Source organism: Mus caroli, chromosome 18 (genome assembly GCF_900094665.2).
Source record: "Mus caroli chromosome 18, CAROLI_EIJ_v1.1, whole genome shotgun sequence".
Taxonomy (NCBI): Eukaryota; Metazoa; Chordata; class Mammalia; order Rodentia; family Muridae; genus Mus; species Mus caroli.
The window spans coordinates 58,085,273-58,101,594 of NC_034587.1; the positions used below are offsets into that span (position 1 = coordinate 58,085,273).

At 46.6% G+C, this 16,322-nt stretch overlaps 1 protein-coding gene across 1 annotated transcript in view; it reads right to left on the reverse strand.

The window, feature by feature from the left end:
• Positions 1-974: 974 nt before the first annotated feature.
• Positions 975-16,322, reverse strand: part of Ppargc1b (PPARG coactivator 1 beta) — a 109,835-nt gene continuing 94,487 nt past the window's right edge. The window contains exons 9-12 of the mRNA XM_029472067.1: positions 14,794-14,869; positions 12,696-12,817; positions 9,058-9,212; positions 975-8,255 (exon numbers count right to left, since the gene is read on the reverse strand). Coding sequence (XP_029327927.1) covers positions 8,155-8,255; positions 9,058-9,212; positions 12,696-12,817; positions 14,794-14,869 — 454 coding nt within the window. The 3' untranslated portion in view covers positions 975-8,154. The remainder of the gene's footprint in view (positions 8,256-9,057; positions 9,213-12,695; positions 12,818-14,793; positions 14,870-16,322) is intronic.

Below are 16,322 nucleotides of genomic sequence, written 5' to 3' on the forward strand. Positions count from 1 at the left end.
AATGGCTGCTATCTCTTAGACATGTCTTCCTCCCAGACTGGGGTTTGGTTCTGCGGACGCTTATATTAAAGCAGTGGCTTCAAGGACAGGCAAGTGCATAGTTTCCCCTACACTGTGGACCACAAGTCTATTCTAATGCCCCCTTTTAAATAAAGCAGGAAAACTGAAGGCCAGAGGAAGAAGCTGGAGTTACAGCTCCAGTTCCCTGGCCTTCTTCCAGAAGACGTCCAAGATCAAAACAAAGAATGCTGTGTGTCCTACTTACATCCTGTGACTTCCATTTCAGAGCTAGCTGCACCTCTCTCTGGAGCACATGCGCGAATGAACAAAACATTCAGGTTTTGTTATGGCAGGCAGGATGTGCCTAGACTCCAGTCTTTTAATCCTGAGCTGTGTTTTCTGCTCTGTTATATGTGACCCTTTCCAAGCAAAGACATGCCCCAAAGCATGGTTAAGTGGCAAGGACAAGAGATGTGACTGTACTGAAGAGAAGCTGTCCTGGAGCACACACAGAGTTGGCTCTGCTAGGTTTTGGTCACTATATTTGATGCGGTTGAGAGAGGAGCTGGTTGGGGCCCCAGCATGGTCGTGTGTGTAACAATACTTCTACTAATCACAAAGCTGACACAGGGGGCTTGTAAGCTGAGGCCAACTTGAACTACTTAGTGAGTTCTGAACCAGACAGGGCAATTTTGTGAGGCTTGGTCTCAAGATAAAATTAAAAAGGTACAGAGCTATAACTCCATAGCACTACCATGCAAGACCTTGGATTCAATTCTCAGTACTGGACAAGTAGAAACCAAACAAAACCCAAGCCATGCATTGGGCAAGACTTTTTCTAAAGCAAGACCGGATCAGGACTCCCTCATTTAGTGAACAGAGTTCTCCCACCCCCACCACCTCCAACCCACCACCATACACAAAATGAATTTGCAGGACCAATAAAGAAAGACACTTCTGGGCAGGGCTGTGGGTGGTATTTTTTAATTTCCATAGTGTATTTGTTCGGTTTATTTATAAGCAGATCACGTCACTATTTACAGTACATGAGCATAGAGATTCTACAGTTTTTTGTGATGTAAACAATAGCTCCCCAGCGGGAGCTGAGAAAAGAAGCCAGTTCCGAAGTATTTACAGACAGTTAAAATAGAACTTTATACTCACAGAATAATAATACATAGAGCAATTTTGGTTAAATTATCTACGAAACTATAGAATCTGACAATGTACAAATACAGGAAAACGGTTGCTCATTTAGAAGGTAAGACGGATAAATCACGCTGGAAACAAAATAGGGACAATGACAACCACAATAATTAAGAGCAAAGAAGTTCTTCTTCCTCGCCTCTCACGGATATAGTATTTATATAAATAAGGACACAACCCAACGAAATGGAAAAAAAATATATAAAAATCTTCTACCAATTAAAAAAAATAGCAAAACTAAAAACTCGATTTTTCAATCATTAGCAGTGTCCTTTAAAAAATTAAAATTTAGCTTCTATTATAAATAATAAAGCAGATGTGTCCCTCTGTATAGGTGAAATTCTTGCACCTTTCTCAAGAAATGCATCAATGTAACACACACACACACACACACACACACACACACACACACACACGCATGCACAGCCTTACACTCACACGCACCCCAGGCTACAGTTACCTTGTTGAGCTCCGTAATACATAATGCCCCCTACAGTAGTATCCTGGGTATGACCAAACCTCTCAAGTTTAGCCATTCCCTGGTTTGACCCTGTCGTAGAGCCAAGGAAAGCCCTGGCTTCCCTATTGCTCAAAATTCTCTAGGCTGCATGGTCACACTAAGAGAAAAGGGTTTTGAGTCCAAGAGTTGGAACTGTTGGAAGGGAGCAAAGAAACCACCTTGCCCAGTCCTTTAAGGCTAGCTACAGACAGCATCTCTTGAAACCTAGGGTTTAGGGAGCTGGGTAGTCTTGGTTTCAACCTCAGCAGCTGCTTCTAACAAAAGCACGTGCTTTAGGCCAGTGCTTAAAGGATGTAGGAGACAAGGAGGCAGCTGCGAACCTCTGGAGTCACTTGCACAGAGTTGGACTTCCGGATGGTTACTTGCCCTGTCTCATGGACTCCTCAGACCATGCTCCCTTGAGACTTCCAACCTGTTTCAACTGGAGTCAGAACACCCCTTCAGAAACCAAGGTGGGAATAGTTTATGACTTATTATTCCTAACACAAAAACATTGGACGAGATTCAAAAATACAAAATACAAAAAAAAAATTAACAAACAAACAAACAAACCTGTTTGGCTATTCAGTGGACAATATCAAAGGTCATGGCCAGGGCCCCCTTCTCCCCCAATCCTCATTCATAACTTCACTTGTCCCCAAGGTACCATGTGGGTCACCTAGAAGAGGTTCACTTAACAAGGTTGGCAGCTAGGCTGCCAGTATTGCAGTTACAGTAAACCCCTCGGGACATGTGGGTGCTGAGTTCAACCCCATCCCCTCTTCCACAGGATAATTAGTGCATTTCCTGGACTGCATAAGCCGCTAAGCAGCTGACGATTTTCCGAGTTGGTGCTGAACACATAGGACAACTCACTCATGTTGCTGTATCTCACTGCCAAGTTAATGTTGGCCGGCATGATGGCTGACCAAAGGAACGTATTTTGCCTTCCCTCTTGGTGTCCCTTTTGGCCACTAGGTTGGCGACCACACATTGATGAGGCAAAGTGCTGACCAAGCCCCTCCACAAGGACACTACCCAAGACCAGGGAAGGGAGAAAGGAGGCTCTTTAAGGCTTCCTTGGAGAATCCTTTGATGAAATAAAAATATGGCACGAGGGGTTGTAGCCACGTGAATACCTTTCAGAGGAGCTGTTGTAAAGACTGGTCGCCTAGAAACCATATGTTACAAGCCCCTTGATTTGGGCACATGGATTCCTACTCCTTCCAATAATCAAGGCATTCTGATGAAATGGCTTTGTGAAAAATTTGTCTCCCCAAATCCCAAAGGCTTGGTCACTGCTGCTATATCATTAAAGATTTAAAAATAAAATAAAATAAAATAAAAAATAAAAGCTGCCCTAAACATATGCAGTGTGATCCATGCCTCCTACGGCCCCATGTGTCTTATAATCATTTGAAAGCAATGTGTGAAAACTGTCTTTAAGTTGAGCGATTTGGAGAAAACAAGTGTATTGCTAGTATTATCTGCAAGCAAGCAAGAGACGGCCAAGTGGTCACAACATTCAGATTAAAAGCTGTTCGGTGGGGACAATGACAAGGCTAACTGGAGACTGGAGGTTGTCAACGAGGCAATGAGGGTTAATTCTTTTATCATCCCACAATAGACTATGGCTTGGATCTGTCCTGGGGAGCTAGCCTCTTCATAGAAGGCACCTCAGCCAGGACTGTGTGGATCTCATCCTATTGGAGGTTGATGACCTTGAAGAGAGTGCCCTTCCCCCATACACACATCCTGGTCTAGCCAGAGAGTAAGTAGAACTCTGGGCTCCCCTGGCTCTGTTATCATGTTATCATCGGGTGGCCTCATTCAATCAAGGAACAGGGGCCTAAGGTCACACCGTGAATAAGAAACATAAAGGGAAGATTGCTCCACAAAGCATTGCAATTGGCTAGGCTGTCCTTCAGTTTTTATAAAAGTGGGCACCGAGATGTAAACCGGTCATTCTGTTTCCTGAGCTTCTAGGAAAGAAGCCAGGCAAGGACTGACTATCTGCAGGCTCACCTTGAATGACACCTCTAATTTCTTTCTCCCCCAGCCCCCTTCCTTATCCTCTAACCTAGCCTTTAGAACAGCACCTCACCCAGATAAAGGATACAGAGAATTCACCAGAGGAGAGTGTGGGACAAGGCTGAAGTGTCAGATTTCTCAAAGTGCTTTCATCCATTAGTGCAAAGTGTCTGACTAACTGCTTTCCGGGTGTTCCGGTGTTCCACAGCTAGAGTCAGGGGCACCCTGCCCCACACTCTCATCTGTTCTAGAGGCCAAGGTCATCTCTGTGCTTGGAAGTTTCTCTCCCAGGCTCTCCCTGCCCTCACCCTGTATCCCCAGACACTCCAAACAGTCCTGGAGCTCATCTGTGTACAAAACCCTCAGGGAATTGGAGGGCAGTGTCAACATATATTGCACATAAAGGGTAGTCAGTTTCCTTCTACCCCAGCGACAAAGGTGAAGGAATCCCTTTTCTTTGGCTAATGACACCAACAGGTTCACTCTATTTATTCTCACACACCCAATCCCTTTCCATTGTCACACGTGACACTGGAATATGGCTTTCTCAAGATGATCACAGCCGCTCAAGATCAAACATTAAGAAAAATACTTTTGACCTCAGTGAATCACATCAACACACCCTTTAAGGGTGACTCCAGTTCACAGAGAGGTGCCCTTGCCTCTGCAGCAGCAGGGTCAGTGAAAGGCTGGGACAGACCCTGGAGAGAGCTGGCCATGCAAAAAAGAACGGGCTGCCTGCACTTTCTCTCCATTTACCACGCGTACAGCAGCCAGGGCAGGCATATCACATCTTCCCCCAGATGCTGACCCGCAGGGCTTGAGGTCACAAAGGACATCTTACTGTGTGTCTTGCCATATTAGGACTTGAGGTCTTTGTGGCTGCTCAAAGCAGTCCTCCCACCACCCCTGGGGCCTTGCTGTTCACCAGATTCTAAAAGATCAACAGAGAGACACAGGCATAGGATGGGTACTTTCTGACTCAAAGCATTTTTCTAGCTGGGGCCACAAGTGATGTTGGGGGATGGGGAGTGGGGACCTTGGCTGTATCCCATTCAGTCATATTTACCTATTTGATGCATTTTCCTTCCGTAACAGAGTCCCCTGAGATAGAGAGAGAGAGGACTCTGATTCAGCCTTGTAATGACTGAGGAAGGAGATGGAAGAATTCCTCTTAGTGATTGGATCAGACATTTCTAGAAAATACCAGCACAGCAGAGATATGACACGGAGCCTGCCCTCCCTGGGCGGCTGTCAACAGTCTATAAGAAGCTATGGCAATCACACGTAAACATCATTGAGACACATCACGACAGCTACAACGAGAAGGTTGCCCATGGCTGCTGCTCCCTCTGGGTTACTCCTTGATTTGATGGGAAAGAGACCAAGACGGATTCCTGGCCTTGAAGAGGCCTGACAGTCTCCTTGGTAAATTATATGCAGCACCGAATGGCTCTTATAGGGAGGGGGGCAGGGAGGTGTCATCTGCAGAGGGTAAGTGGAGAATACTAGAGAGCCTTGGTGGGCATCAGTTCCCACCAGGAAGCTCCGGTAGGGCTCTGTTCTGCTCAAGAACAATATCTGAGTGACTTTGAGTGCCAGAGAGTGAACTGACTGGTCAGCTCCAGGTAACCCTGGCTCAAAGAGAGAAAGACTTAGTGTTTATTAAGAATTTGATCTTTTACTCCAGACTCAGCATCTGGCTTCAGTGTAGCTGCGGAAGCAGATGGTAAGATAAGCCCATGGTTACTGAGCCCATGGTTCCTTGGACAACTCCTACATTGGAGGTCCCAAGAAGAAGAGACTCAGAAAGTCACAAAAGAAGGTCTTGGTGGAGTCAGAGTTCAAATGGCTCTCCAGCTTATGTCTGGTCCCTTTCCCTTTGGGTGATTTCGGCGATCACTGGCTTTCCCCTGTGGTTAGAGCCCCGGTTTTAGTGGATACAACTGAAGAACCATCCCAGTCCACACCCATCTTCCATGTGCCTACCATATGCCAGGCAACGAATAACTATAAAGGAATTCAGAACGATTAGGTCTGCACTGTGAAAAGTCCCCTTTTGGATCTATCCTTAGAAGCCACGTCTTCTCCAGTTCTGTTTCTGTGTTCTACTGCGTCCTTCCCTTTCTACACCACTTTGTTTTGTAGTAGTTTGGGAGTCCTCTACCAAGTAATGGCTTCAGGGGCATTTTTTTCTTTTTCATGGATCAGGTTATGACAGGAATGGCCAGCATAAAAACCAGCCAGCATATGGCTCTACAATGATAGTCTTCCAAAGATTAGAACAGGATGTCAAATCATTAAATACCGACCAATTAAAAATGCCTGCCTAGAGCACTGTGTATTCTAAGAGCATGACCAGGCTCAAAAAAATTAGTGTTTATGATCAATTAACTATGTTTGCATTCCAAGGATAGGAGGGGGGTGGGGGAAAGGCGTGACTATGTACTGCCTGAGCAGCTGCTAAGACTTCTTGCTGTCTAATTTGCTCCTCAGTCTGTTTCACAGAAAGGGAACCTGGGGTTTAGGGAGGCCAAGGGATCTCACACACAGATTCTCTGTTTCCCTATTTCTGCTAGAGCCAGCCTCCTTATCTATAGGTGAAGACTTTTCTCAACACCAAGCACAAGATCATGGCTCACTTTCTCTACTGAGGTATTTGATAATCTTAAAAAAAAAAAATTAACCACCAATTATCAAAGGACTAAGCCTGTCATTAGCAGCTGATTAATTTAGCTTGGGTAGTCTAATGAATCATTTACTTTCAAACTTTCTTATTTGGCAGAACAATGAATGAATGGGTGGAGAGGGGGAGAAAGAGAGAAAATGTCACAAGATGAAGGAGGAACTGATCTATAGGAAGCATTAGAACTGATACTCTGCCCATCAAGCTGGCTCTCCCTCACGAAGGGCCCCTGGGGACCCAGAGAATGTCACGCTGGATATGGCTTTGACAGTAGTCAAGAACGGGCTCAAGAGGAGCTCACTGTGAATGCTCCTTGGGAGTGCCTTGTCCACCCGCAACCTGTACAACCCCTCACTCTAACTTTACAGAGGAGGGGCAGGCAGGGACACCGGAGGATATCAGATGGGCTGCAAGTTGCCCTCCCTGCCCCCAAAGGACAGCCCCTAGGTGAAGTCTGTGCACCGCTTGAGGGAGCTCAGAATCTTGAGGGGTATCTGCAGGCAGGGTAAGTTGCAGGACACCGAGGATCGAAGCTCAGGGACACCTGAGTCTGTGCTGAAACTTGAATTTGCTTTAATGCTGGTGAGTCAACTGGTGGCCCAATTCTCAAGTGAGCTATTAGGCTTCTAGCCCATTGCTCAATTTAGCTAATTCCACTCCTCTAGCTTCTGACTTTTGCATCTTTATGCTAACTACTGCAGCAGGCTGGGGACAGCAGTCAGGAGGCTAGGGGTGGATCACTGCTCTGCCAACTCCCTGGCCATGAGATCTTGGGCAGCACATTTCACAGTTCACCTCTCAGGGCACTATGTCCTCTTTCCCTGTGGAATGGGTCTAACACAGCTTACCCCACCTTCCCTACAGGCACTCAAGGTTCTGAGCACTAAAAACAGGTGCCCTCCAAGTGGGGGTAGACAGGGGAAAGAGATTCTCATTAGAGCTCGAGTAGAACTCACTCAAAATAAAAGACACCAGGACTTGGTAGAAGAGCCCTAGACACCTCTCTCTTCTTCACACCTGTGACGGCAAGCCCCTCTTTCCTGGGGACCTAGAGGCCACCCAGTACCTCCAGGACTACATGGACCAGGGAAGCAGCAGCGCAACTCAGTAGCAAACACCTCGTGACAGTGCATAGTTAAATAATCAAGGAAGCAATACGATAATCCCAGGCACAGTAGATCTGAGCCATAAATACATTTGTTTTTTTTTTTTTTCTTTTTTTTTTTAAGGATATACTTTTTTTTTTCTTCAATTAAAAATGAGTTTCTAACTCCTGATTCTATTCACAAGTAACAATTTCATCATCACACTCTACAGACAGAAGATGTTATGTGAACACAGCTCAAGTCTAACAGAAGGAAGTCAGTCGGGTGGGAGGGGCAGAGGACGACTGACAGCACTTGGAGGTGCACCCAGGACGATCCGCTGGAAGCGAGGACGACGCTAACGTGGCAGTGGAACATCAACAGCATGGAAACTCACGGACAGACGGACAGACGGACGGAAGCAGCTTTGTTCAATGTAAACATTGATTTGTTTTTGTTTTTTGTTTGTTTGTTTTTTTTTTAAAGGAAACGACAGCAGATTCAAGTCTTTCTCTCTCCTGTGTGATCTCTCACGCTCACTCGCTCGCTCGCTATCCTCCTCATATACTCTTTTCTTTGAAAACGTAAACATATTGGAAGGGCCTTGTCTGAGGTATTGAGGTATTCCTCGAAGGTTAAGGCTGATATCAATGCAGGCTCTGCTGGGCCTCTTTCAGTAAGCTGTCAAAATCCATGGCTTCGTACTTGCTTTTCCCAGATGAGGGAAGGGACTCCTCAGATGTGGGATCTGTGGGCCAGTGAGAGGTGAGGTGGTGAGAAACTCAGTCAGAACCAGCAAATCTACCACTGAGGGTGGGCCTCAAGGAACTGGGATGGCCAGGGTTTCAGACCTCATGGAACTGAGACAGCCAGAGTGTCACAGTGCCGTAGTGGGCGCTATCACAGCGCCAATGGCCATTCTGCTGTGACATTTCTTCCATGTTGGCAAGACCTCATAGCTTCCATGTTCCTGTTGTAGAGCAATGGGTCCCTGAACAGAGAGCACCCTACAACTCCTTTCCGGCCAACATCCTAGAAATGCTAACGGATCTCATACAGATGGGGAGACAAGTCTCACGATGGACTACCTGTATCACAAAGTCTACCATGGGCTCTCCTCTACAAATCATTTGTTTCTGTGCCATGCTTCTTTGTTTCCCACCAAGCTATGCACAATTGATACAGGCACCGGGTCTCTCCACGCTGCCCTCTATTAAGGGCAAAGCTGCTGCCTGTCAAGGGTCCTCACGGAGTGCATGTAAAGAGGTAGGACAGCCAGGGAGCTGCCGGGTGGCTGAGAGCACAGACTATACTTTCCTATGAGAACAGGAAGGTGACTGTGTGGTTAGCACTACTCTCAGGGAGGACCACAGGCCAGAAGAAAAAGAAAGATGTCAACCACAGAAAAAAGCAGCCGTGGAATAACAGTGGGCAGGAGCTTGACAAGGGGCCATGCTCAGAGGGGCCTCCAGTCTACGTGGCATTAAAGGAAGTCATTGTCCCTCATACTCTGGGACGCATTACAACACAGCGAGACTCTGCTCTCTTACCATAGTCAGTGTATCTGGGCCAACGGAAGTGCCGGAGCCCTCCATAGCTCAGGTGGAAGGAGGGCTCATTGCGCTTTCTCAGGGTGGCGCCGTTCCTCACGGACAGGGCAGCGTGCTCCGAACACCGGAAGGTGATAAAACCGTGCTTCTGGCCTCTGGAGGGAGAACATAGAATAAGGGAAGATGCTCTAGGCCAGCCTGGTGGATGCTATAAGGATACCCATCATAGGATAAAGAGCAGGAAACCATGTCACGTGCCCGCTTCTCTTCAAAGAGGGATAATGAGATTTGATAGGCCAACCTCTGTACTGTGGAGACGGCAGGGGCAGCTGAACTCCTGGATGTTTGACAGTTGCTAAACATCCTGCAATTGCATCACATTCGGATGAGCATGGGAGGGGGTGTTTGTCATCTCCACCTCGCTCAAGAAAAATAAGCTCTGTGGAGTTTCAGGCTCTACCCAGTGGCATGGGTGCTCAGCAGGGACGGACAAGATCCCTGGTCATGAAGCTAAATACTCCCAACATTCCCCTCTCCACATCACTCCCCTGGTTCTGCTATGCCTCCTTCCCATCTGTCTCACTCTGTCATTCTCTAGACCAGCCGTTCTTAACCCTTCCAGGGTTGCAACCTTTTAAAACAGTTCCTCAGGTGATGGTGACTCCCAATCATAAAAGTATCTTTGTTGCTATGCCACTGTTGTGAATCATAATTAATATCTAATATGCAGGATATCTGATATGTGACCCCTGTGAAAGGGTCATTCGACCCCAAGGGGTAGCAACCCACAGGTTGAGAACCACTGCTCTAGACCCTTCAAAGACAGCCTCAGCCTCCGCTTCTTTGGCTGCCCACTTGCCCTTCCTTTTACCTAATCCTGCTGATGTTTCAGACCCATCTTAACCTGCAGGTCTGACACCTGCCAGTCTCCATGCCTGCAGCATCCACTTCCTACCTCTGCAGAAAGCATCAAGTCACCAAGTGACAGTACCTCCCTGGACATGGGATGAACCTATCGCCCAAAGCTAAACCCCCGGAGGCAGATCCCAGATCTCTGTTGGAACAGTAAGCACGAGTTCTGCTCCCCAGGAAACTCTGAGATGTTAATAGGTGAGCTTAGAGCTCTGGGGCAACCAAGAAGCAAGCCTGTTAGGGAAGGACTCAAGGCAAGGGAGACCTCCAGCCAGCTCTGCTCTGACAGTTCAGCTTTATCAATAAGTAAACAATTCTCTGATACACAACTTCTGCAAATTCCTATGACTCAGATTAGGCCAACCACAGGAGATTCCTAATCATGTACGCTGATGCTTGTCCCAGTCGTGGCCAAGTTTGAGCCCCTCTGCTGCTGTGAATGTCTGAAAATGGTTGTTTGTCCAAGACTCTCCTTTAAGGAAGCTGTACCCTTTTATGATCTTAGTGAACTAAGCCCCTTTCTTTGGGGACTTTTTTCCATGTTTTGACAAAATCCTTAAGACCGCATAAAACTTGGCAAACTTCTATTTGTGTAGTGAGTCAAAAATTATACCAAAAATACATGACAGTTACTATTTTTTAACTGTATAGTTGAGTACTGTTAAGTAGATAGACATTGTTGCACAATGTGTCTCTAGGAAAATGTTTAGTTTGTGTTGTCTTCCTGAGATAGATGTTACTATGTAGCCCAGGCTAGGCTTGAGCTGGCTGTATAACCCAAGATGTCCTCAAATTCTCAGTTCTCAAGCTTCCAGCCTTCCATATGCTGTGATTGTAGGTGTGTCCTGCCGTTCCTTGTGTGATCTACAGAAAACAGCCTATCTTCTAAAAAAGCTCACCTATAGCCATTAGACAGCATCTCCATTTTATCCCTGGGCCTCCAGCAACAATCATTTCACCTTCTGTTTCTAGGTGTACAATATGTGTGAACATATAACATTAGTCTTCTTGTGACTAGCCCATTCCCTTAGCACACTGTCTTTAATGGATATTCATCTACTTGAAGCATGTATTGCCTCTTTCTTAAGACTGCATAATAATGTGCTATACATATACACTGCCTTGGATTATTCTCACCTCTCTGCTGTTGTGAGCTATGAACATGGGTGGCTGGTCCTTCTTTGCAATTCTGTTTGTAATTCTTTTGAATATATTACTGTATACCCATGAATAGAATTGCTAGATCACATAATAGTTCTAGGCTTGTTTAAAGAAACTGCTCTAGTGTTTTCTGTATCAGTGGTGCCATTTTATATTCCACTTTACCCTAACAGACTTCCATTTCCCCCACATTTTTACCAGCACTTCTTCATTTCTATTTTAATGGTAGTTACGCTGGGTAGTTTTGGTCAACTTGGCACAAGTTGGAATCATGTGGGAAGAGGGATTCTCTATTGAGAAACTGCTTCCATCAAAGTGGACTGTAGGTAAGGCCATGGAGTGGGGCATTTTCTTCATGAATGATTGATGTGAGTGGACCCAGGCCATTGTGGGTGGTGCCATAAGAAAGCAGGTTGAACAAGCCATGGGGAGCAAGGTAGTGGGAAGTGTTTATCCATGGCCTCTGCTTCAGTTCCTGCCTTGAGTTCCTGTCCTGCCTTCCCTTCATGAGTGGCTAAGGTGTACGCTGGAATAAACCCTCTCTTCCCTAGGTTGCTTTTGGCCATGGTCCTTGTGATAGCAATGGAAAGCAAAGCTGGGCGTGGTGGCGCATGCCTTTAATCCCAGCACTCGGAAGGCAGGGGCAGGTGGATTTCTGAGTTCAAGGCCAGCTTGGTCTACAAAGTGAGTTCTAGGACAGCCAGGGCTATACAGAGAAACCCTGTCTTGAAAAACCAAAACCAAACCAAAACAAAACAAACAAAGAAGCAATGGAAAGCAAACTAAAGCAGAAGCCATCTAAACGGATATGAGGTGAGGAATGACCATCAATATACAAGAGGTTACTTTCTGGCTAAAGATTTTTATTATGATTATGCTGTTAAATCAGAATTTAAAATCCTAATAACTTATTTTGTAGGTATGATAGCAGATAATTTGGAACGCCTTTAAAATCAACAAAGCTATCTGTGGTGTCTATATTGAATGTTCATAGGTAACTCAGTGATTTTGTTTTTTTGTTTTTGCTTTTTTTTTTAAAGATTTCCTTACAGATTCAAAACTGGCTCCCTTAGGTGAATGAGGACAAGACAGGACTACTTAGCAGATTGCAGGCCCAGGATGCGTTGCAGAGGAAAGGAGGCCTATGAGTAACATGGGGACATGCTGCAGTGAGGTCTCAAAACAAGTGTATCTTCAATCAAAGGGCACTTCCTGCCCAGCACGGTTGTTTGAACAAAGGCTTTGATACCTACATGGGCTCCAGCTCTTCCTTGTTAACTTGTCTGAGATCCCCAAGAATGAGAAGAGCTAAGTGTGGATGGGTTTTTAAAAGTGTCAAGTATTTAGATGACAGAAAGCATGGATGCTGTGGGCACTGGATCACAAGGCAGCACATGTGCACTGGATCACATGGTAGCACGTGTGTGCTGGGTCACACGCCAGCACGGTCTGGTGCTGTTGCCAGTTTTATAATCACCACGGTTCTTCTCCCACCTGTGTCCCTCCCAGCTCCTGGATCCTTCCCCCTCCCACTCCTCCACTTGTCATGGCTAGCCCTGGCTCACCTTTTACTTCTCGTCAGCACCTGACACTCTACAATCTCACCGAACACCTCAAAGCGCTTCTTCAGTTCCCGAGAGCTCATGTCACTGGAGAGATTTCGAATGTATACCACACGGCCTTCGCCCTGCTCACGAAGGGGGGACAGAAAGTGACCCCGTTATTACTCTCATGGAGTCTCTGTTTAGGCCTGGCTGGGCAGCAACACTGCTAGAGTCAGAGAGAGGACCGTGACAATCTCTTTACCAAAGGACCTGTCCTTGTTGGAGCAGGGACCACTAAGTACCGGATAAGCAGCCCCGAGGGGAAGTTCCTGCACGGAGGGACTGAGCAGAGACTGGACAGAGAAGAGCTATACCATCAGACAGCTGTGTGTTCTGTTCATTGCTGTTTTGAGCCTGCAAGCTGCTGAGGATACACTGGGGACCTGGTGGTTCATAGAAGTCAGAGTACACCAAGAGGAAAGATAATAAAACGGGTATTAGGGTCACAGGAGCCCCCATTTTATCTGAGTTTACCAGGGAAAGCTGGATGAAGCCATGACACAGACACTGTGCCCCACAGGTCACCCCCAGGAGAATTTGGCTCTAAGATGCTAGGTCAGACAGGGAGAAAAAAACAATCAGGGAGGCCAGGCTGCAACCTCCTGCCTCTCTTTTTTTGCGATTCGTGATTTGATGGACTAAGGTCCGTTGCCTGGATACCTGTGCTCTAGTGGATTGAGACAGTGTGTGGCCCAGACAGGCACAGCCAGCAACTCTCCACATAGCCAATCTGCCAACTACAGATGGCAGGAAAGAAAGCCCAGAGCCAGGTTCCACAATAGGACCTCATATACAGTCATAAGAGTCTACGTTGGGATGCTGGGGTCCTTCCAGGTCCATGGACAAAGCCCTGCTTCTCAGACTCCTGGTAATTCCGTGAATTTCTAATCCCACCTCCTCCCTGAGCTCTTGGACCCTGTGTACTTTTGGTTGTTCCTTTACCCCTAAGCTACTAGTAAGTCACCTATGTCAATACATTACCCCAATGGCCCAAATTCTAGTCACTACTCTTGTCAATCTCAAGGAGTTTATATCAACTCTTAACCCCACCAGTTCCCCTTTGTTTATGAGTCTGCTGTCTTCCTCTCCTTTCTGTCTCAACCACAGGAACTGGGACTTAACTTGTCTTTATACTGCTGTCACCTGAAGCCTAGGATTAAGCCAGATTTGTCAAACCACCAAACCCAAGAAGGCTATGTTCATCTGTGGTTTGGTTTGGTTTGAGACAGGGTCTCTCTATGTAGCCTCAGCTGTCCTGGAACCCACTGTGTAGACCAGGATGGCTTTGAACTGACAGAGATATACCTGCCTCTGCCTCCCAAGTTTGGGGATTAAAGGTATGTGTCATCATGCCTGGCTTTCCCTGTAGTTTTAAGCACCTGTTGTACATGGCTGTGCATCTCTTGGGTTTGTGTGGTCCACCCACACACCCACTTCTGAAAGCATGGCAACCATGATTCCATTGGTCCTTCTGTGTGTCTGTTATACCTTCTCTCCCTTCTTTCTAGGGCTATGACATAACTGTCTGGCCCATGAACACTGAAGGCTCCCAGGGACACCTTGGTGGGCAACCTCAGGATCTAACGGCAGATTCTGGGAGGATCCTTGAGGTGGGTGGAGAGGACAGAATGGGTTTGTTGAGGAACCCTTTATGAAGCACAAGGCCCAAATTTCCTGTGTACAGACAAATAAACTGAGGCTCAGGGAGAATAGGCTCTTGCCCAAGATCAGACAGAAGACGTGCGAACTGACCAGCCAAGCCTGTCTCTGTTTAAGTTCTATCATCTTCTGTCTTGATTCTTCCAGAGTCCCTGAAGCTGAGTCCTGAGTGGCTACTTACTGCAGACCACAGCCAGTCAAATGCTGGGCTTCCCATGGTGCTACCTCTAATGGCTTTTGGTTACTTATGTTACTGTGAAATAAGAGATCCGACTGTCCTTCATGTAGCCTACAGCTCATTATTCCCCAGGCAGGGGGTGAAGACTGGTGGCTTAGCATTTCCTGGATGCTCCTGACTTGCCCCCATTTTTTCTAGGTTCAGGGACCCCAGATGACTTACGATGGCCTTTTCCCGCCGCTTCCTGGCATGCCGGACGCTTGGGGTTCCATCTGAACAGGGCCCTCTGCTCTCACGTCTGTCAGTGAACAAGCAAGGCACAGTGCTCAATCTTACTCTTGCAGAAACCCAGCCCTGACTGTGTAGGACCAAACACTGGCCTGGTGTCCTCTGGGGCTCCCAAGCTGAGATTCCTGGGAAGCACCCATATTAATTCTTGTCCTGACCTTCCAGGACTCGCCCTTCTTCACTGTTAGGGGTAAAAAGCCCTTTCGCTTCTTTGCATTATTAATTCGATTAAAAAAAAAAAAAGAATCCCAGTTGGTTTTATATATTCCCATTTCCCAAAAGAAAGTCTAAAGCTCGGGTTCTAGTAGAGATTTGGCCAAAACTTAGAAAGGAGAGAAGTGAGACCTGGAATCAGGTCTACTCTAAAGTCATGCTCGTTTATACTCCAGCTTGGAAGGGCCACATCATTACAAAATCCATCAGCTCCTCTTGTTCTCGTGGGGTTGCAGCCATACCCAGGGCCTGCCCTTCCCCAGATGAGTCTTTAAAAATATAACTTAGAAGCACATGAACTTTTGAGCTCCACAGACTGAACTTAAACCCCTGTTTCTTCTACTTCTACCTCTGGTCTACAGAGCGAGTTCCAGGACAGCCAGGGCTACACAGAGAAGCCCTGTCTTGAAAGAACGAAAACAAAACAGAAAAAGAAACACATATCCTCCAACTGCATCTGTGAAGCCCCGAGTACCATAGCAGAAGGTGATAACTCGTGACTTGCTAACTTTCAACACTATTATTCAGTCAAGAGTTATCATTCACTGAGACCAGAGTTGGAGGCCCTTCCCTTCCAGATTGCTGAGACAGGAATTCTTGGAACTGGGTTGGCACTGTTCAGCTGGTCTCAGTGCATTGTCTGTTGATGGCCAACAGGAAGGAAGTAGCTCTAGAGAAGGCTAAGGGATGGGTTTCCAGGCCTGTCAAATACACACCTCTGTGGGCAGTTCGACAGGGACTGGCATAATCAAGTCACTCTGTCCAGTGAACAGAAACGGCCAGACCTATATCTAAGAAGAGAAAACAGGGAATCTATAGTCTCAGGAAAGGTCTAAACCTTTAGGGCCCTGGGATACAGACCCTGTTTCAAATCCATGAGCTAGGTGGGAAAGGAAGTGCCCAGGGACTCTAGTGCTGGCAGGGGGGGTGGGGGGTGGGGGCTCAACACTGGGGAAACTTCAATGGCATTAAGATGTCTTAGTGACAAAGTCCTGGGGAATTATAAAAGGACCAGTAGGCAAGTCTTGAGAGTTCTGCAAGACAGCTGAGCTGATGGCTTGTCAGTGAGTCCTCAGGGAAAGTCGTTTGTAGTAACAGATAACCTCCACATTGGTTTGTGGGGCATTCCTAGAATTTATGTGTGTGTATCATTTGATGAGCAGAGGGGCCTTTGCTTTCTTGGGGGTCCTTGAAGAGCTAAGAACAGCTAGTAGAGATGTGTGCATGTAAACCTGAATTTGTCTAGGGTA